This window comes from Typopeltis vanoorti, chromosome 12 (assembly GCF_054136105.1).
Source record: "Typopeltis vanoorti isolate ZY-2024b chromosome 12, IOZ_Tvanoo_1.0, whole genome shotgun sequence".
Classification (NCBI taxonomy): domain Eukaryota; kingdom Metazoa; phylum Arthropoda; class Arachnida; order Uropygi; family Thelyphonidae; genus Typopeltis; species Typopeltis vanoorti.
This window is the reverse complement of record NC_143560.1, coordinates 82,710,424-82,733,297: the sequence shown is the minus strand read 5'-3', so window position 1 is coordinate 82,733,297 and position 22,874 is coordinate 82,710,424. Positions and strand designations below refer to the sequence as shown.

Genomic DNA, 22,874 nt, shown 5'->3' with positions numbered 1-22,874 from the left:
ATCAGCTGCTGATATAATTCAGGGAAAATGCAGATGACATGCACTCGCAAATTAGCATGATGCATACAGATTGAATAATTATTATGGGGGATTTCAATTATGGAAACATAGATTGGTAGAAGGAATGGTCACAGGCAGGAAAGGAAATGGAATTTACACAGCTGCTGAGAGATAATTATCTCAGTCAGCATGTAATGGACAGGGCATGAGGTTCAAGAGTGCTGGATCTGGTCATAGCTTTAGAGAATTTAAGATTAACCAATATGACTATGCTGCCTCCACTTGGAGATTGTCAGACATGCAGAATATTCTGTTAAGAAGGGATATATGTGGAATTACAAAGCAGGTGATTATGACAAGCTGAGGAGTCAGCTTTCAGCAGAGCCATGGCTTAAGAATTTGGAAGGAGATGTTGGTGGTGCAAGGGAGGTGGTCAAGGGATGTTTGAAAAATGCAATATCTGAATGTATACCTAGAGTCAGAAGGATAAATCAGGTTGGAATTAGATAGATAAATAGCTCCATTAAATAGGAGTTGCATATGAAGAAAATGTTATGGAGAGATTATAAATAAAAAGGTGATCAGCATGCTCATGAGCAGTATAAGGTGCAGACAAGAAGGAAATGACCAGTATGGTAAGTAATGCCAAAACTAATTATGAGAGAAAACTAGCTGATGAAGCTAAAAGAAACCCTAAAGAGTTCTTTTGATATGTGGTGGCAAGTAAAAGAGAGGATAATTATAGAAGGATGACTTGAAAAAGTGCTGATGGTGGGGAGGTAACAGAACCAAATCAAAGAGTTGAATCACTGAGTGAGCAGTTTGCAAGGGTGTACCATCTAGGTTGTGGCATTGCAATGCCAGGTGTAACATTGACTGATAAGAGAATGGAGGTTCTTAAAATATTGCAGAACCTAAATACGAATTTAGATGGGATTAGATGGCAGATCTGCCCATGTATTACAAGAATCTGCAAGAGAATTATCAGTCCCTCTGACCTAGCCATTTATTATAACTTTCAATACTTGGGAAGGTACCAATGCAGTGGAAAGAGGTCAAAATAGTCCCATTGCATAAACAAGCCTCCAAGACAGAAGTAGCAAATTATAAACTAATCATCATTTCAGGAGTGGTGGTTAAGGTATTGGAGAAATGTAAAAGACAGAATTCAGTACTGGGTGAATGGGAATATGATACTTTATAAGGGACAACGTGGTTTGAAGGGTTGTTCTTGCTTTAATAATTTGGTTACTTTCTATAATCAAATAACAAAGGAGTTGGATAAGGTAAATTACTATTCAGTGATATTGCTAGACTTTGCAAAAGCATTTAACAAGATTCCACACACAACTCTATTGCATAAAATGGAATAAATGGGGATTGGCCTGAATCTGGTGATTTGTATTTAGAGGTGGCTGATGGACAGATATCAAGGTGTGGTTTATGGAGGAGTTGAGTCCAAAAGGAGACAAGTGATCAGTAGCGTACCAGAGGGCTCAGTACTTGATCTTTGTGTTTTTAATTTTTATATCAGTGATATAGGAAATGATTTGACAGGAAATATTCAGTTGTCTGCTGATGATGATGCTAAACTAGGAAAATGAAAGTAATGCTGAGATCCTGCAGGAAACAGACTAGCAGTATGGGCAAAGGCAAATCGCTGATGCCCATTCATGCATTCTATTCCATTCCTCATGTAAGATCATAATATCTGCTTGACTTTGCATTGTTCTCCCCAATTTTGCATCATCTGCAAACAGCTGCATATCACTAGTGAAATCCATCCCAATATCATTAAATGCAAATTGAACAACAATGGTCCCAAAATTGACCCCTGTGGTACACCACTGGTGACCTTCCAATTTCGAGATATTGCACCTCCATATACAACTTTCTGATCCTATCTGACAGCCGGTCACTAATCCAACTCAGAAGTCTGATAAGCAGTCCCATCTGTTTCAGTTTATTAAATAGCTTGTCACGGAACAGTCTGTCAAAAGCTTTGCAAAATCCAATTATGACTGTATATGCATCTCCCCTGTCCAAGGTATTTGTCATCTTGTTATAGTACACACGAGGGTGGTCTGAAAAGTTCTCAGCCTCGACCATAGATGACAACACTATCAGCAAGATTTTTTTTTCTAAGTTTGTACATCTGTCATAAGCATCCATGTGAAATTGCAAGTCATTCTATCAAGTAGTTTGTTTTATACAGCTGTCTGAAGCAAAAGTGTTGTCTGTATCCCTTGAAATGAATAAAATTGAGTATCGTGAAGTTATAAAATTTTTGTAAAATTATTATTATTACATGACACCTCCAGGGAGTCTAGACTCATGGAGGGAGGGCACCTACTCTACAACTCTCTGTCTCTACCAACTACAACGAACTGCAACTACACCATTGCTATCAACCACCATCACTAGTATTTTCGCAGACAATCACAAACATCCATGCCCACGGCAGGATTCGAACCCACAGCTTTTGTTATTACATGACACCTCCAGGGAGTCTAGACTCATGGAGGGAGGGCACCTACTCTACAACTCTCTGTCTCTACCAACTACAACGAACTTCAACTACGCCATTGCTATCAACCACCATCACTAGTATTTTCGCAGACAATCACAAACATCCATGCCCACGGCAGGATTCGAACCCACAGCTTTTGGCTGGGGAGTGGATACGCTAACCACTCAGCCAACCAGGCTGGCATTTAAGAGAAGGTTTAATGCCAAAAGAAATTCATTCGAAGTTCATAAAAGTGTATGGGCACTCTTCTCCTTCATTTTTGACAATTAAGAAATAGGCTGCCGAGTTTAAATGTGACCGTACCAGCCTTGAAGATCAACCATGTGAAGGACGTCCAAAAAGTGTAACAACACCACCAGAAATCATTGATCAAGTGCACGATATGGTACTGGATGACTGGCGAGTCAAAATGTGTGAAATTGCTGAGAATATAGGCATGTCAAAAGAACATGTAGGATATATTTTGCATGAAGAATTGCATACGAAAACGCTTTGTGCAAGATGGTGCCACACTTGCTCACAGCACATCAAAAACCTACTCGCATGAAAATCTCTGAACAGTGCTTGGAGCATTTTAACAAGAATAAAACTGATTTTGTGCATTGATTTATTACTATGGATGAGACATGGATTCACCATTACACACCAGAATCCAAACAGCAGTCAAAACAGTGGACAGAAGCCGGTTGTTCAGCAAAGAAGACAAAGTCGGTTCCATCAGCAGGAAAGGTCATGGCATCAATGTCTTGGATACTAAAGGCATTTTGTTTATTAATTATCTTGAAAATGGTAAAACAATAACTGGTGAATGTTATTCCGATCTTTTAACCAGACTAGACGAAAAAATTCGTGAGAAAAGACCCGGTTTGCAGAAGAAAAAAAATCATCTTTCATCAGGACAATGCACCTGCCCACAAAGGTGTTTTGGCAATGGGAAAATGAAGGGATCTGCATTTCCCCAGATTGGTTTCCTCTGACTTCTATCTCTTCCCAAAACTAAAACTCTTCCTCACTAGTCAGTGTTTTTCTTCGAATCAAGAGGTGATTGCAGCTGTAGAGGAGTATTTTGCAGGTCTTACTGAGAATCACTATAGGGATGGGATAATGGCGCTGCAATATTGCTGGAATAAATGTATTAGTCTTAAGGGAGATTATGTTGAAAAATAAAAATAATTTTGAAATTCTAAATTTGTTTTTTCATTGTTAGGCCGAGAACTTTTCAGACCACCCTCGTAAGTTAGTAAAACATGATCTCCCTTTAACAAATCCATGCTGATAACCACTGAGGATACTGCTGTTATCAACCCATTTCTATATTTACTTCTCACCACTCACTCTCTCTCCTGTATCTTCAGCACAACTCCAGATATACAGATTAGCCTTATTACCACCTTTATGCAGTGGTACAATTTTACCTTCCTTTCACTCCCTTGTAAGACTGTTGTAAGACTTTTATTAAACATTCATGGCAATGCTACTGCCAATTCCCTGGGACATTTCCTTAAGATGCATGGTGATATGTCATCAAATATCGCCTTATTGACATCAAGTTTATTCATTTCCTCAAATACTTCCTACTCACTCACAATTAAGCCATCCTCTCTTATGTCCTTGAGACTAAAGTTCCTCATGATTCCAACCTGATCAGGACGAAGCATTCTTATAAATTGATCACTGAATACCTCAACAATGTCTTCTGCAGCAGTTGCCATTCTACTGTTTTCATCCATTAACATCATCTCATCATGATCATTCTTCCTGCTACTTTCCACATATCTAAAAATCTCCCTAGGGTTTTTCTTCATCTGATTTGCCAATCTCTGGTCTTACTGCACTTTTGTTTTCCTTACTGAGTCACTCTCCTGGCTTGCTCTTTATATGCTTCATGTAACTGATTATTACTTTATTCATCTTGTACCACCTCCAAAGTACCTTCTTCTTCTTCCAGATTTCGTGCTGAAGTCCCTCATTCATCCACTTTACACCTACCTTATTCAGCCTTTTGGCCTTCAGAATACATTCATACATTGATGCTGTTATGTATTTCTTTGTCAGTTCCCAAGCAGCATTTATTTCCTTACTGCTCAACTCCTCATTCCATGCTATAGCTCTAAGGTGTCTCATAAGCTTGTCATAATCACCAGCCTTATAATTCCACATATATCCTTTCTTCACAGAAGTCTGCATGTGGTTAGCCACAACCCAGGTGATCACTCTCACCAGATGGAGGAAAGTGTGAAACGCCACTCACAATTACATCCTCTGATGAAATGATTAGATCTAAAACTCGTGATCCTTGTGTGCCTTCCTTTACGTGCCGCCTGAGATAGTTATCTTTCAAGAACTCGAGAAATTCATTTTACTTATTCCCAAATGCTATCTCTTCATTCCAATCTATACTGCCATAATTAAAATCATGCATAATAATAACTCTTCCTTTGTATAAACAACTAATCCAAGTTGTTTATACATTTCTTCATCATCATCCTTCACATTTCCTGGCCTATAGCAACATCCAATAAATATGTCCTCCTGTCACCCTCTACATTACACCACACTGCTTCATAACCATTGCTGCTATTTCCCTTTATCATGTCTATCTTATGTGGACATACTTCCCCTGTTATCATCAATAGCACTTCCTCTCCCTTCTTGTCCTTTCTATCCTCATGAAAAATACTGTATCCTTCCATTTCTCTTCCCATTAGAATATCATTTTCATTCAACCATGTATGACTTATTCTGATTTTGGGGCGAATAAGCTTAATCAGTGAAACTATTTCATCACTGTTATTTCTGATACTTCTATCCTCATGAAAAATACTGTATCCTTCCATTTCTCTTCCCATTAGAATATCATTTTCATTCAACCATGTATGACTTATTCTGATTTTTTTGGGGCGAATAAGCTTAATCAGTGAAACTATTTCATCACTGTTATTTCTGATACTTCTGGCATTTGTAAACAAACAGTAATTCATTTTTAGGTATATAACCAATCCTGTCAAAGCCTTGTTGGTTGTGATTTCTCCACCACACCTGCCCAGTCACTTTTATCACCACTTACCACATATATCTGCTCAGTATCAACTTCCCTATCCACATCACAATATACTCCATCTTCATACACACATTCAGTGCCACTTTCAACATCCACTCTCCTTATGCCATGTCTCCCTGTCCACCCAGGTTCCCCCCGTTTTCCTGTCAAGCACTTTTGTCTCTTCAATATCACTCTCCTGATTTTTCACTTCATCTCTTGCTTACATCACACATTCTACTTCCATCTAGCAACACTTTTTCCAGTGCACTCACTAACTATTATAATTACTAAAGCTTATTAGTACAAAAACAAACAGACCACTAGAAAGCATTTACAAAATTCACTTAAGTACAGTCTGTTAAATGTGATGTTTGCAGTTGGAAAATGAGATAGATGAAAAATTGCCAATGGTTCTGTGCCTAAATAGTATTCAATAGGCACAGAACTATTGATAATTTTTTGAACTGTTTCAAATTTTTATGTGATACAGTTTGAAGAACAGTTATTCTCAAGCAGTTTTTTAAATCTCATTGTTAGTTTAAATTTGTAGATCATATATTTTTGTCCATTCATTCTGTGGAACTAAACCTAACAATTCTTTGAATAAAATTCATTGATGAAAAAGAATCTAGTAATTTATAATAAACTAACTTCCTAATGGCTGTTTCTCCATTTATGAGAAAAACAAAAAAAATCTTCTAATGATTTTTATTCTGAAGAATAGTGGACAGCTAACCTCCACCCTTAGTCAATCACGGAATACAAGGTGGTATCAAAAAAGTTTCAAGACAAGCTCTATTTATGTTTACAAGAAATTACTTTATCTACGTTTACGCACTATTATCTTCAAAATAGTCCCCTAGCATAGCAATACAGCACTCCCAGTGTTTCTGCCGCTTCTGGAATGAGTTCTGCAAGTCCTCTTTTCGAAGCATTTCAAGCACCTTCTGCGATTCATGCTGGATCTCCACAATAGTGTCAAAACGGCGACCTTTGAGCTGGATCTTCATCTTCAGGAAGAGGGCGAAGTCCGCAGGAGCTAAATCTGGCAAGTAGGCTGGGTGCAGAAGTGAGATCATGTTGTTTCCGGTGAGAAACTGGTGTGAGGGAGAGCTCGGTGACAGGGTGCATTGTCATTGTGGAGCATGCAGTTTTTTGCAATCCACAGATCCAGTCGTTTTTGCCGAATGTCCTCCCTCAGATGCCTTAAAACGTGGCAGTAGAACTCACAACTGACGGTCTGGACCTGCCTCACCTTTTTCGGTCATGGAGATGATGGGCTCTTCCACTGTGAAGACTGTTGCTTGATTTGTCTCAGGATCGTACTGTGGCAGATTTGCCCAGTTTCACACAGAATTTCATGTTCACTCTTTGTTCTAACTTGCTGTCCATGATGAAATTACAGACGTGCTATTGCACGTGGTCAGAATAGCACCAGTCGCACAGCTTCCGATGTACACAGGACGATGTCTTTTGGCACACTGACTTATGAAGGTCGGTGCTCCCTGTGACCGCGTGCTGCCATGTTACAAAACTAGTCTCGAAACGATGTCAAATTTTGATTAGCCATATTATCTTATGAGGTATTCCTGGTTCATCTAATATTCCCCAAAGTCTTTCTCTATGAATGCTATCATATGCTTTTCTAGTCTACAAATAAAATATGGACCTGCAAATTGTATTCCCATTTTTTTTCTAGTATCTGTCTAAGTGTAAATATTTGGTAAACTGTTGAGTTCTTTCTTCAGAATCACATGATATTCACCATTAATTTCTTCAGCATAATCTAATATATTTTAATATAATATTAGATAACATTTTGTAGCCTGCTCACAGTTCCCCTGTAATTTTCACATTCATATTTGTTTCCCTTTTTAATAAACTGGAATGAATAGTGATTCTTTCCATTCTGTGGGGTATCTCTTCTTTTTTCCCATATTAAATTTACCAGTATATGTATATGAATGGTTAATTCATTATCCACATATTTAATGAGATCGGTTACTATTCCATCAGTACTAATATTTTTGAGCAGCTTTATGCTTTCCTCTACTTCAACTAGGGAAAGTTTAATTATTTCTGGTTGACAAGTATGATCAGTATTCTGTTTGAAAGACACAGCAGGTTCATCACAATTTAGGCGTTTGTTAAAGTACTCTCTCTCCACCTGTTGGGTATTTCATCTCTAGTGGCTAGTATTTGCCCATTGCCATTGTTGATTACTGTTGTTGTTTTCATATTACTATTATTATTAAGAGAGAGACCTCCAGGGAGTCAGAGACTCATCGAAGGAGGCCACATACTATATTACACACACCAGCTATCATACTTATTCTTGAATTCATTCACACTGCTTGCACTCATAACATCCAATGGCAATCAATTCCAATCAACCACCACCCTCTGAGAGAAAAATCTAGCCCTCACACCCTTCTTGGCAGCCTTCATTCTCAGCTTCCAAGGATGCCATCTCGTCCTTTCCCCATCCTCCGTAAATTGAAAAATTCAATCAGTTGAAATCCTGTATGACTTTCAGAAGTTTGTAAGTCTCAATCATATCACCCCTCTTTCTCCTGTTTGCAGTCTACAAATTCTCAATCTGTCTTCATAATCAGTATTCCACAATCTTGATATCATTTTTAACACTCTCCTTTGTACCTCTCCAATATATCAGAATCACAATGGAAACCAGCCTGCGCACAATAGTCCAAGTAAGGTCTTATCAAGGCCTTGTAAAGAGGCAAAATAACATCCTTATCTTACATGTGAACGTTCAATTATCTTTTGAGTTGTATTTGAAATCTTTGCCACATGGCCCCTGAACTTCAACTTCCTATCTATTAACACTCCAAGATCCCTAGCCTCATCAGTTTCTTCTAGCCTAATCCCACCAATATAAAACGACATTGGATATCTAATCATGCCGAAGTGAATGACTTTACATTTACTGACATTGAACCGACACCCATTTTCCCATGCCCGCAATTCTAGACTACAAATCATTCTGCAAAGACTGCATATCAGCTGTATTCCTGATTACCCTACCTATCTTTGCATCATCAGCAAATAACTGTATGTCACTTGTAAAATCCCTCCCAATATCATTAATGTACAGATTGAATAACAGTGGACCAAGCACTGATCCTTGTGGTACACCACTTGTTACCTTAAACCTTAAAAGAGACTCAGATCCCCCATATACCACTTTTTGATATCTGTCAGTCAGCCATCCTCTTATCCATGCTAATATTGTATAACCCAAACCCATTTTCTCCAATTTATGCAGCAGTCTGCCATGCTGTATTCTGTCAAAAGCCTTAGCAAAATCCAAAAGTATCGTGGTGTATCCATTCCACTTGTCTAGTTCAATGGTAATATTGTTATAGAATGTGAGCAAGTTGCTAAAACAAGTTCCCTTAGTAAACCAATTTTGTTCATTGCAAAGTAGATATTCACTGTTAACCCATTTCTGAATGCGGGGCCCTAACTAATTTTTCCAAAATCTTCACCACCACTTCTGAGATACTAATTGGTCGATAGTTGGATACATCGTCTTTGCACCAACCTTGTGCAATGGAATTACCATACATGCCTTCCATTCCTGCAGAATCTTCCCTATTCTGAGACTCATATTAAACATCCTGTCAAAGGAATGGCCAGTTCGGTTGAACAGTCTTTTAGCACACGTGCTGATATTCCATCAGTTCCTATTCCTGAATTTTTATTCAGTTTATGCAACAGCTCTAATACCTTGGCCTCACACACCTGTGTTTCTTCATCTAGTGAAGAGGTAACAGTGAGCTCAATGTTGCATTCACCAGGTTGATAGCTTTTAACAAAATGGGCACTCATTAACTGAACAACCTCTTCTGCATCTGTAACCCTCACACTATCTGGATTTAGAAGAGTTATTCTTTCATATTCATTCTTTGTTTTACTTGCAGCATATCGATAGAGTTCTTGTGGGTTGTCTTTAGCATGCAGAGCCAGTTTCTTTTCATAATCAGACTTTGCTTTCCATACAACAGTTGTGACTATTCTAGCCTGCTGCTTACAATGTTCATAACAGACATCATTTTTATGAAAACGGTATTTCTTCCACATTATCCTTTTCTTATGACTCTATTTATTCTTTAAACTCTCCGAACACATTCTGATATACATCATTTAAGTATTGTTTAAATGCTTCTCATGCACTGTCGATATTCTTTCCATCCAGCAACCGGTCCCATTCCACTGAACTCAGCATACTCCTCAGGTGGTCATAATTTCCTGCTTTGTAGTTCACCATGTAACTTTTTCTGAATGGAACATTCAGTCACTTCCCAAGTGAGTACTGCATGATCACTGTAACCATCTGGAGGCAGAATAGTTGTCTTTAACTGAAATGCCCTCTGACACTAGAATCAAATCTAACACTCTTTGACCTTGAGTTCCTTCTGTCACATGCTGCTTGGGGTAGTTGTGTCCCGCAACAGCTCAATAAATGCATTTTCATTCTTCTCATGAGATTCTACTGCTACCCAATCAATATTTGGATAATTAAAGTCTCCCATTATGATTACTCTTTTCCCGCTCACCTTTTCTATTTGGTTATGCATTTCTTCATCACCAGCAACCGATCTACCAGGTCTGTAACAACACCCCCACTATGTAATGTCTTGTTAGATTCCACCTCACACCAGATGGGTTCAAACTCATTGCCACATGAAATATTGTTAGTAGTATTACTACATTATTACTATATTATTACATATTACAACTCTAACTGAGATTTAAGTCATCCAATATCATTAGTAGCATGTCCCCTCCTCCTCTCCTATCCACTCTATCCTTCCTAAAAATACTGTACCCATGACACTCGATACCAGTTAGTAGGTCTGATTCTGATGGCCAGGTCTCATTAATTCCTACAATCTGAGGTCGCAACATATTGACTAAGGCAACAAACTCTACCCCTTTGTTTCTGATACTCCTAGCATTCGTGTACAGACACAATAATCTACCAGCATGTTCTTTTGTATACTCTTGTTTGCAGTTTGCCTGACATCTTGCAGATCTTTATTCTTCTCTAATGCTTTACACGTGTAGACATCTTTACACACATATGATAGGTCCGAACTGGATGAACACAAACCTGAAATCATTCTCGCTTCATCAACATTTCCATGACAAAGCCCATTCTCATCATTAACACAGTTATATACCATTGTCGTTCTTACACTTACATTCCACCATTCCTCCCTTTATAATTTAGTTTCCCTGACTCTGTGTTAGGTCTTGTACCAGTTATTAGTTTTTCCGGACTCCTGATATCAAACGCATTCAGGTGTAGGCCATCCCTCTTATACAAATCCAGTCTTCCTTCAAACTCACTCCACACATCCAAAAACTCGCATCCATTCCTTCTACATAGCATATGCATCGAATTGTTTGCCATCATAGCCCTTCTTTTTAATTCATTTTTATCATAGCGAGGTAAAAACTAATGATTTTCACTCTTGCCTCTTCCAGCAACCCTTTCATGTCCTGTCTCATATTGAACTTATCGCCAGTTAAATCGTTCGTATCTATACATGAGCCTGTTGTTTGGTTTTTAGTTTCATGGAAAAATTTTCTGAGATTATTTACTATAAAGTATTTCTGGATTTCAATCTGGTCATGAAAGAATTTTCTTTTCCGTTGTCTTATTTTATTGGCTTCCTTGCTGCTCTCTTTGTATCTCAGAGAGGCATGAAGATCAGCTAGATTATTAAGTGTGCTTCTATTTTTTTCTTTTTTACTTCCCATTCACATTCTTTGCTGAACCATTTTTATGTTGTATTTTACTTTGAATTTCCATTGAATTTTCTGCTGTCCTTGATATGTTTCCAGATGTTTTCAATATTTTCCATTCTCCTTCGGTTGTATATTTTTTGATTTCTGTTTTAATTCACACTCATATTTTCTTCTCTCTTCTGTTATATGTAGTTTGTTAATTTTGTATCTCAGTTGATTTGCATGTACTGAAAAATATTTACTGTTTATTTTAACCTTAAGTAAGGCATCACTATCACACTCAGTTCCACTGAAGCTCTAGATATTCTGAATGCAATTTCTGTGTCCTTTACTGTTTATGATATGGTCTATTTGATTGAATGTATGACCATCAGGCAGTGGTGTAGCTAGAGCTTTTGCCGCCCGAGGCAGTCCCTGAGTTTGTCGCCCCTCTCCATACATACCAAAAATAATGCAAAAAGTCAAAACGACGTATAAGGAAACAAATTAAAACATTATGTTTGTATTTGAATAAAACTTTAATTCCAACATTCTAAAATGTTATTTTTCTTGCTTTTCTGTTAGCAAAATCATCGATGACATTAGCAAAGTCTATTTTATAGTAATGTAGGTAATTCTTAATCAATTTTATTTAGAAAAACTCCACTCATAACTAGCAACACTTACAGCAATTGTGAGGAAAATTTTTCAGTAGTATTACAATATTTGGAAATGAGTTCTCGAGACTGTATTTTAGAATTAAATTAACTGCAAAAGTTCAAAGTGCCGCCCGGGGCGGGCCACCCCCTAGCTATGCCTCTGCCATCAGGAGATTTCCATTAAATTTCTGGATGTAGCCAAATTAACTGATCTTTCTCCATTAATATTTGTCTTTTGACTCTTCTGTAGGTATGTGTACATTAATAAAGGTTATCTTGAACCATTTTGCTTATACTCTTAGCTTGCTTATTCTTTCATTTAAAAGCTTCAAATTCGATCAAGGATGAGCACAATTTTTTTCTAATGCTGAAACATGTTCCTAATTCATGTTTATTAGAGTAGTTTCCACTATAAAGTAGCAAAAGGTTCTCTTTCTTCAAATTTCCTTCTCCATCCATCGTGTCTCTTGTATTGCTACTATATCTATTTAATTCATATATGATTTCTTGAAATGCTCTAACTCTGTACAAGCTTCTGACATTTCATTAAGCTATTCGCAAACCATTATTCCAAGGCCTGGGTAGATATCTAAGTCCGTCTCATGAAGATTACTTGGTTCATTTTTCACAACCAGCTGATCCCTCATTTGTGACCTGTCTGGCTTGGGAGACCCTGCTGGTAGCAATGCTACTGTCGGTATAGCTCACAAGATCATCGGAATGTGCAAGCCTCCCCACCATAAGGTAGAGACACCATCGAGGGGGGGGGGGGATAGAAACATAACTATTAAGAAAATTATATGAAATGCATTTCTCTCTCTCACTCACCCATTTGAAATTTAAATTTGGGAATTTAAAAAAAAAATTCCAACACCAAAACTAAGCAAATTCCTTTACTAATCAACCATAGCATTTTTACTATAGTCAGTAAACAGCAAAGGAAATATTCATTTCTCTCTAATATTAAACAACTATTGTATTTTTAATACAGTCAATTCCAATAAAGTAATCTTTTCACACTGGCTCAAAGCTAACGCTTATTACAAAATAAGGAACACATCCCACCTCTGTAACTTAAGTACAAATTATTCTCAGGAACATTACTCTAGAAAGGAACATGAAGACAAAATACAATAGAATAAACTGTTTGCCCTATATCTTCATTCCATGTATTCAGTTCCTATTCTTGCCTGAATAAGTCTTCTTCTTGTCTTCGGTATTCTGTAATACCGATGTCACACAAGAAACACCGGAAGAAACACAACTTTCTGCTTGAAATAAAATGCTCAATCTTCATTATTCCATCGACACGAATAAAAGCATGATATAAAGAAAGAGTAAACATACTTCGCATTGGAACTTGCTTACTCCAAACTTGAGCTACCGTTATTCCTTACAATGAAAGTTATATTTGAAGCCTTCTTCTAGATTATCCTCTAGTGGTCATACACCATTTGAAGAAATCAATACTTCCAGATAAATCCATTGTTCTCAAATGTGTTCATATAACTCTTTCTGTCAAAAATGGTTATCTCATAACCAGTATGAGTTTACTTTCTCTGCACATACTTCAAACTCACTATTATTGGCTGCAAGTGCAATGAAGTAATGCATATTGATAAGTCCACGTGTTTATGCTGCCATTATGCAACATTGTTGAAATTAACAAAACATTATAACATAAAGTTACAAATCATTTTAACAACATTTTATAAAATGAACTGCATAACTTTAATTAAATTATGGAGACAAGGATAATTGAATTTAATTACAGCATCAAATTAAATTCCACAAGAGAGTATAGTATTAAAGGAACCGTTATATCATGGTAAATTGGGGAGAGGGGGGGAGGATACATTTGATTAAACTTTATTTCTTTCCAATTTTTTTTAAAACTACATAATAAATAAGTCATCTAATAAAAAAAAATAAATTAAATAAAAACATGGTACATCTGAATGAAAATCATCAGATACTCCACACCACACTACTGGTCACACTTCTTATTTGTGCTCTATCAAACAGTTGTATATCAAGGAGGTGGAGGAGAGGATGATGACAAATGGGGTATCCCGAAGCTTCATTTTGAGATTTGGGATACCTCATTGTTTCTGAACTTCATTTCTTGAACTATCATTTAATCTTATTTCAGTGATACTGGGAATGTGTCCCTTCCCCACCATAGGCAAACATTTGTTCATTAAATGAACAAATGTTTATCTATGGTGCAGAGATGATTCAGAGCTGGTCAGAGTTACTAATTGGAAAGCTCACATAAAGATTTTGCAGAAAAATTTTATTACATTGGCATAATAAGAAGATAGAAGGAATATCAGTGTATGTGTCTGATGTGATCTTGCGTGATGGATTTCAAGAGGTGCAAGGTTGAGTACTGTAGTAGTTGTGGGATGTACTGAAGGAAATATATGCAGCAAGAGATCTTGAAGGAGTGTTGGAGTACTAGGTGATTGAAATTAAAACCTAAGCAGTACAAGCTATGAGGCCAGTGTATTATGTCTATAAATTGTGTTTATTCTTCTAGCCAGTTTTCCCATTTTGGAGGAAAAAAAATGATGGTACAACATGACAAAATTTCATGCCGGCTGGGGCATCGCCCGGTTAAACAAGGCCCCTGTTGTTTTCGCCAGGGAAATAGGGTGAACAGCGAAAAGTCAGCTACTGGAAGAAATCTGAAAACACACCCCAACTTAACATCACTACTATCAACATAAGAAGCCTGAATGGCAAAGAAATGGAGCTAGCTGAGGAATTAGATAAGTACCAGATCGACATAATGGGATGACTGAAACAAAAAAGACAAAAACTGGTGAGATCTTTCTGAGCAATAAATACAAAATGTTATATTCAGGAAATGACAATCAAAAAAAAGAAGAAGTAGCCATAGTATTCAACGCAAAATACGAGGCTAATCTTCTTGAATGGCAGGCAGTTTCAAGTACAGTGATTTGGGCAAATATGAGAATGGGGAACTGGACAATGAGACTTATTTATGCCTATGGTCCCACAGAAAGTTCAACTAAGGTAGAAGTGGAGGAATTTTTTGAGCTTTAGAAAAAGCAACTGACACAATGAAAAAGGAAAAGTTAGTCCTTGCTGGGGATCTGAATAGCAGAGTAGGAAATGATTGTTAGACATACAAAAATATTTTGGGAAATTTGGAGAAAAGAGCAAAGCTAATAATAATGGCAAATACCTGTTGGATTTCTGCTCGGGACATAGGCTGGTTATTACTAACACCATGTTCCAAAATAAAAATGTGCACAAATTCACATGGAGAGAAGAGGCAAGGAATAAGAAAAGTCTCATTGACTATGTTATTGTTGATAGTGATGCTTTCTCCCTGGTGCAGGACACCAGATTGTACAGAGGATTTGAAATTGGAAGTGATCACTATTTAGTCTTGAGCAAGATAAAATTGAATTTCATATTGAAAAGAATAACATGTAAGAAAGTTTTAAAGCGAATAAAAGTTGAGCAGCTCTCAGATGTGAACTGTAGACTAACATATACAAAGATTATTGAAGAAAAAATGAAAGAGTTTGAGAACAGGAATCAAGCCTTGAAGAAAACCCTGATTGATTCAGCCAGAGTGGCATGTGGTGAGGTTGTCTGCAAGGATAGAAAAATCACAACTCCATGGTGGACACAGGAAGTTAAAGAGGCAGTGAAGAAAAAGAAGAAATCATATCAAAAGTTCCTGGCAACAAGTCCCCTTGTGCTCTTAGAGAAAACAGAGACAAATGTAAGAAAGCAAAACACTGTGCAAAACTAGCTAAACAAAAGTCATGGGAGGACTTTGGCAAGGACATAGAAAATAAATATCAAGAAGGTGGCAAAATATTCTGGAGGTTGTTGAAGAAGCTTAGGAATGGAGGAAAGAGTGCTGTAAAAGGAGTTAGAGATGATAAAGGTGACATGAAATCGGGACAAAAAGATATCCTTGAAGTATGGAATAATTACTTCAAAAAATTGCTAAATGAAACAAGCAGTGATAGCACAGTGGTAAAAAAACACTCAACAGGCATACAGTCAGGAATACATATCCATTCTTGAATTTGAAAAAGCCATCAAAGGCTTAAAATATTGAAAGGCAGCAGGAGTAAATGATATTCGACCGGAAATGCTGAAGTATGGTGGTATAAAAGTCTTACTGTGGCTGCACTGCATAGTTCAGAAAGCCTGGACAGAGGGACGAATTCCTGATGATTGGAGTAGAGCTCTAATAGTGCCCATATATAAAAAGGGAAATAAAACTGCATGTGAGAATTACAGAGGTATTTCCCTACTGAGTGTTCCTGGCAAGATCTATGCAAGTATAATTGAGAAACGGTTGAGAAGAATTGTGGAAGAAAAGCTTGGTGAAGAACAAGCTGGATTCAAGCCAAATAGAGGCTGTCAGGATCATATCTTCACTTTACGACAAATAGTCGAGAAAGCATGGGAATATAACAAAGATCTGTATTTAAGTTTTGTCGATCTGGAAAAGGCATATGACAAGGTGCCAAGAGAGAAGCTATTCAATACGCTACAGTTATATGGTGTCAATAGGGCATTATATCAGGCAATATTTAGTCTGTATTTGAGTTGTAAGTTGGCAGTTAGAATTGAAGGATGTACTGGAAGGTGGTTTAATGTTGAATCTGGTGTGAGACAAGGATGTACATTATTCCCTCTGTTATTCATTATCTATATGGATCACATTATGAAGGAAAGTGGTATTAAACATTATATCAGAATTGGAGATGTTAATATCAGCTCTTTGCTTTATGCGGACGATGTTATACTTCTGAATAAATCCACTATAAGTTTGCAAGATTTCCTGACTAAATTGAATAAGTGTTGTAATAAATATGGTATGAAGGTCAGCATTAAAAAGACAAAGACAATGAAAATAGGTAGAATTGTTGAAAATGTCAACTGTGTTGTGAACGGGGAACCTGTGGAACAAGTATAACATTTCAGCTACTTCGGCACGATTTTTAGTGAAGATGGTACATTAAATATGGAAATAGAAAACAGAATCAACAAAGCTGGTATGGTAGGAAGTCAAGTGAATAAATTCATATGGAATAAGAGAGAAATTAGTCGGAACACTAAATTAGCTGTATACAAGGCAGTGTTCAAACCAGTTTTAACTTATGGATCTGAGAGCTGGGTCAGAAGTAAAACACTTGACCAAAGACTAGAGACTGCAGATATGAGAGTCCTGAGAAAGATTAGAGGCGTGAACAGATGGCATCAATGGCAATATCATATTAAAAATGACGATATTAGGAAAGAACTTGACATTGTCAGTATCCAGGAATGCATTAGCAGAGCTAATCTCAGGTGGTATGGTCACTTAAATAGAATGGGCGAGGAAAGATTAGCAAAACAAGTGTTCTCTGCTAGGTTGGCAAGAAAACGACTCAGAGGAAGACCAAGGTATAGGTGGATTGATATTGTACAATGTGCCTTAGACGATAGAAATATAAGATCTGATAATGATAACATTGGAGTCTTGACAAGTAATAATGATTTGGAGGAAAATTGTAGATAGGAAGTTAGTAATTATGTAAATTTTTTATGTAGTACTATCATATCCGGTATACCCCTTGAGGGTACATGTCAGGAATTTGATGATGATGAACTCTAATTTCATATGAGACCAGCTTACAAGAGATTTTAGTTGATAAAAGACTTAAATTTATTGAATACATTGCAGAAATGGTACTCTATGATCTAACTATGAAAGAGACATTGACAAACATAGGCAGAGAAGCTGTAGTCCTGTTATATAAGGACTTAGATCAACTCTGTGCAGATTTGGTTCATCTGAATTCTAGGAAGCTGAGAAGCAAATTCAGTGTTAGCTATGAAGGAGGTTATAAGAATGCTTTTCCCCTTTCTATTACTAAAACAGGATATGTGCTCCACTGAGAGAATCTCACCAGAGCCAGAACAAGAATGAATGATAAAATTAAGCTAATTCTCTTTTTTAACACGGCTTTTTTTTTACACGATTTCGAAATAACACAGTTTAGAAAACAAAAGTAATTCTATTTTTACACAGTATATTTTGATTTAACACGATTCAAATGGCACTTATTTTTAAAATTTCTGTTTGAATTCAGTTCTGTTAAAAAGGGTATTTCCATTATAATTATCATTTCCTAGTACAGTACATTTAAACTTGAAGTTTGGGGGAAACTCCCCCTCGATGTTTAAAATATCAGGGATTACGCTACACTTCAGAATATAAACAGATGTCAAGTAGAACTAAATACCGATGCGAGAAATGCCAAAATGGGCTGGAGCTCAGTCGTGTTGGAACCACATCTGCTGACACACAGTCATTGGAACATTGTTCAATAAATCCGGCAGAACTTCTTCCAGAAAGGTCCGCTACTTCTGAGAGTCCAATTGGGATAGTAATAGGTATGGGCCAACTAAACAGTCAGCGACGATACCTGCCCATACATTAATGGCGAAGCGTTGTTGTGCAGCATGTGATCGCACAGCGTGTGGGTTCTCATGGGCCCACACGAGCATTGTGGTGATTGAAGATCCCTTTGCAGGTAAATGAAGCTTCTTCCATGAACAAAACGCAAGTTGGAAAATCCGGGTTTTCGGCACTTTTCTGCAGAAACCACTGCATCAATTCCACCCGTCAAGGATAATCTTCGGTCATCAGTAACTGGACCCATTGCAGATGAAATGGATGCAAGGACTCAGACTGCAAAACACACAATACACTGGATCGAGATACTCCTATAGCAGGGGCAACGGCACGTGTGCTTGTCTCTGGATTATTGTCCATTGCATGCAACACCTCCTCTTCCATAGCGGGATTTCGCATCGATCATGGCCACCCACTGTCATTGCCTGCAATCCATCCCTGAATGATCTATAATCACACAAATTCTGATGCAAATGCGCAAACATTTGGTAATGCAGTACATGTCTGTTTGGGTACCTTTCACGATACATTCGTACAGCGGCTTGTCCATTGCCATCAGCTAACCCATAAACGAAGTGCATGTCTGCCATCTCAGCATTCATAAAACAACGCATGTTTTCTTCGTACAACATCGAAAGCTTGAATGAGGAAGCCCCAATTGCTCACCTGGGCACTGGGTTGAACAATTGGGGTGGCTTTTCCAGAAAGCATAACCGGAAAAGCCACCTGAAAGTGATAGGTGGCTTTTCTGTTCATGCTTTCCTATGTGAATATGGTTGATTTTGATGTTCCCTATCTCCCCCTCAAAGTTTGCATGTGGAATTGTGAACCAACCTGTATATAGTTTTACATAGGATAATATCTTATCACTTACTTTTACCAGACTTTTCTACATTCACTGATGTATTGAATTTTGCTCTACTCATCTTGAAGTCATGTATACAGTGCTCTATATAAAAACTGTCTTTGTAGAATTGAATTCTGTTACTGAGTTTTTATACAAACAGATGTCCTAAAATTTGACAAATATTTGGTAATATTATTTAATGAAAGATTTTTTTTTTTTGTTGTTGTTTTCCAGTCAATGATCTCTTCAAAGAAACTGTGTAGAGATGTAGAAAGAAATATCTTACAGGAAGCAAACATTGCAGAATGCAATCAACTGAAAGAATGGTGGCAGGCACCTAATTGCCTTCAAGCTGTTCTGGAATTTTTTCAAAAGAAAGACCAAGATACAAAGCAGCCACCATCACAGACTGTATGAGATAGTAGGGCTTCAAATTAGTTTTTTCTTGTCACTAAAAATGTACACACGTTACCTCTAACTTTTATATCAAAAATAGATACAAATTAAAAAAAAGAAAGAAATGATTTGAGTTCAAATTTTACACAAGATGTTATATTCATTAATTTAAAGAAATATTTTCTCTCTCCCTATTAAACATATCACATAATGATATAGGCTACACCACCTAGTCAAAAAGTTGGTATCTCTTATAATGCTTCTTTCTAAATACAAAAATGGTCAGAGACTGAACAATAAAATTTCCATAATGCAATATTGTAAAGTATTTGTATGTCATAGTGCTGGTTTTCGAATCCATGTTTTTTCACTAACTTTTCATAAACGATATTTTAACTCGATTATAAAAATTAAAATCTATTTCCATTACTGACATCTGGTGGTATTGCATTTAAAATAAAGACCCTGTTCTTTTGTAAGATGGAATGCCCAGCATATTACATATAATCTGTTCCAAATACACAAAGCAAGAGAGCAGCTGCAGAATGCATGTTCTACTCCTTACAAGCTGACAGATGTCATAGATTGGATATCAGATGCTAGTACCTCAACCATTTGAATGCATTACTGAAGGTGACCATATGTCATTCTCCTAGAGTCTTTGGAAATTCACTAATTTATTAAGCAAAGTATTATTGTTAATATACCCAATTGTGGAATTTGTGGCAAAGCTGCTGTTATTAATGGAAAGAATTCCCATTAATAACAACAGGTCTCATTAATGGGAGCCAGACTCAGGAAGATATCAAGGTTGAATTAATGCAAAAGTCACATATTTCCTATAATACAAAAACAGTAGAACAGTGCATCACATTTGTTAAAACACTCTGGATTACAGATAGATGTAGAAAGTTTTTTCAGTTGATTACAAAGTAAATCATACTTTTCAAGAAATTATATTCTTGTTAATACGCAGCTTTTGATAAAATTTTATGCAAGGGATTCTAATTTTTCTCTTCAGTAAACAGCCACTCCTGAAATCAGATTATTGCTAACATGTTCAAACACGAAAAGAGAAGTAGTTTGTCCTAAGAAAAACCTCCAATGAAATTAGTAAAAATGTAGAAATATTTTTACTAGTTCCACAGAGGTTAATTTTTTTTATATTGATCCCATATACGCAAGAGGACAAGGGACCTATAAGCACATCAGTGCCTTGTGTGGGCTACAGATGAGCACCGAGATAGAAGTTTGATTTTTTTGAAGAGTTGCAGATTGTAGTTGTTTGGGAATACTTCTTGAGGAAGGCTACAGTGCAGTTTACATTTCTTCTTACTACAGATCTTATACTGACAATATTCAGTCACTATAACCTTTTTTTTTATTATTATTACACCCTCCATGGAGTCAGCAGACTCATCATGGGAGGTTCATTCAACCGACAACATATTTATCATATAGAACAGCACTGTCCAAACATAGGTAATCCGAGGGCTGCATTTAAAAAAAAGATTTATCCAAGGGCTGTATCACAATGCATATCTAGTAATTTGGTGAGCAGCAGTGACACAACCTCGATAGCTGAACAAATGAGCAACAATAATCGAGCGCTCGTGTTACCCGTGAGGATCTGGAGCATGTACATTGGAACAAAACAATATCAGAACGCTTCTTTGACACATCTAATATTTGAAAAACACAGGGGTATATATTGATGTAAAATGACTATTAAATTATTTAAGGAATTTACAATGTATACTGTAATATTAATTAAAAGAAACTTTAATAAACACTTCCTATATTTCGGCAATGTCACATTGCCATCTTCATGGGAACATACAGATATGTCATGTGCACGCAGGCACTACAAAAAGCAAATGAGGCAGAAGATAAGAAACTATTGTTGTTCCTAAAGTCCTAATGGTGCCCCCTCCCCTCCTAGCGGGCTATATTGGGTTGTCTTGGCCGCTGGGCTGATGTTCTCATCATGTAAGTCTCCCAAATTTGGGGCAGTCTTATGCACCCAAATTTGTTGAGGTTTGGAACGTTTTTAGAGCTGAGGCAGATTCTATGAATAATCTTTCATACTTAAACTTGCTGCACCGTATTGCTTTGGATACCCAAACACCAAATAAAATTACCAACACTGAGATTATCAATTAGTGATAGAATTAAAATATCTAATACACATTCAATTCAAATTGTTATTTTATTTTTCACTCATGAATATCAAAACCCACAGGTGGGCTACACAAAATCGCACTGTGGGCCGGATGTGGCCCACGGGCCGTGTTTTGGACAGCCCTGATAAAGAATCTTAAAATCCTTAACACTCCTTGCATTAACCTTCCTACCGGCTAGGACGTCTATAGACGTCCAAATAAATCTGGATAAGATTCAGCCCACCTGTTTAAAGAACCTGGATAAGAAGTGCAATTTGACTGTCATGTCCATTAGAAGGTGTGATAAACCCTCACGCTGAAGAGAAAGGTTAATCGGATTATCTCCCGTCCGTAGCTGCCTATCAGTTGCCTATAACAAGAAACGGACTTTCTTGTTCCATGCTGGTGAACTGGATTTTAGTTATATATGATAGACTAAAAATAGAGAAATTATTTATATTTTTGTATTCTCTTTTTATTGTACAATACAATTTTAATTTCTGGACAAAATAAAGGTCTTGCATAATTTCTTCACTTAACCAATTTAATTTTTTATTTTTTTGCGCTAATTTTTTTCTAATCGCTACTAGACAAAAGATTTTTCTTTGTTCTCGAAGAAATTAATTCACGATAATTATTTGGAATATTCTTTTAAAAAAAGAAAAGAAAACCGGCTCCAGGTTATATTAATTTTATTTTTGTACAAAACCATCGAAATCGAATAATACTTAACAGATTTCCTTTGTGACACGCTTGAGCAACTTTGCTTTATAGAGAATAACATGAAATTCTTTAATCATATTACTAAATTTTTTCTTCATGTTGTATAGTAATCTGTACTTTCACTTTCTTGGTTTCCTTGTAGAATTGGTCATTACAAAATGAAATTAACAGTTATGATTTAAATTTATATTTTCTGCATAATTCAGATATTTTATTCTCCAATTTTTAAAGTAAGCGATACATTTGCTTACTTTTATCATTCAAAATATGTATATCAAATGTGAAAGTTTATTTCCA

At 36.7% G+C, this 22,874-nt stretch overlaps 1 protein-coding gene across 4 annotated transcripts in view; it reads left to right on the top strand.

Annotated features, from left to right (window-relative positions):
- Positions 1-19,817, top strand: part of LOC150100943 (enoyl-CoA delta isomerase 2-like) — a 384,225-nt gene extending 364,408 nt beyond the window's left edge. For all 4 annotated transcript variants that reach the window (XM_090401230.1, XM_090401231.1, XM_090401228.1 and 1 more), the window contains one exon: positions 19,531-19,817. In XM_090401230.1, coding sequence (XP_090257356.1) covers positions 19,531-19,713 — 183 coding nt within the window. In that variant the 3' untranslated portion in view covers positions 19,714-19,817. The remainder of the gene's footprint in view (positions 1-19,530) is intronic.
- Positions 19,818-22,874: the final 3,057 nt, after the last annotated feature.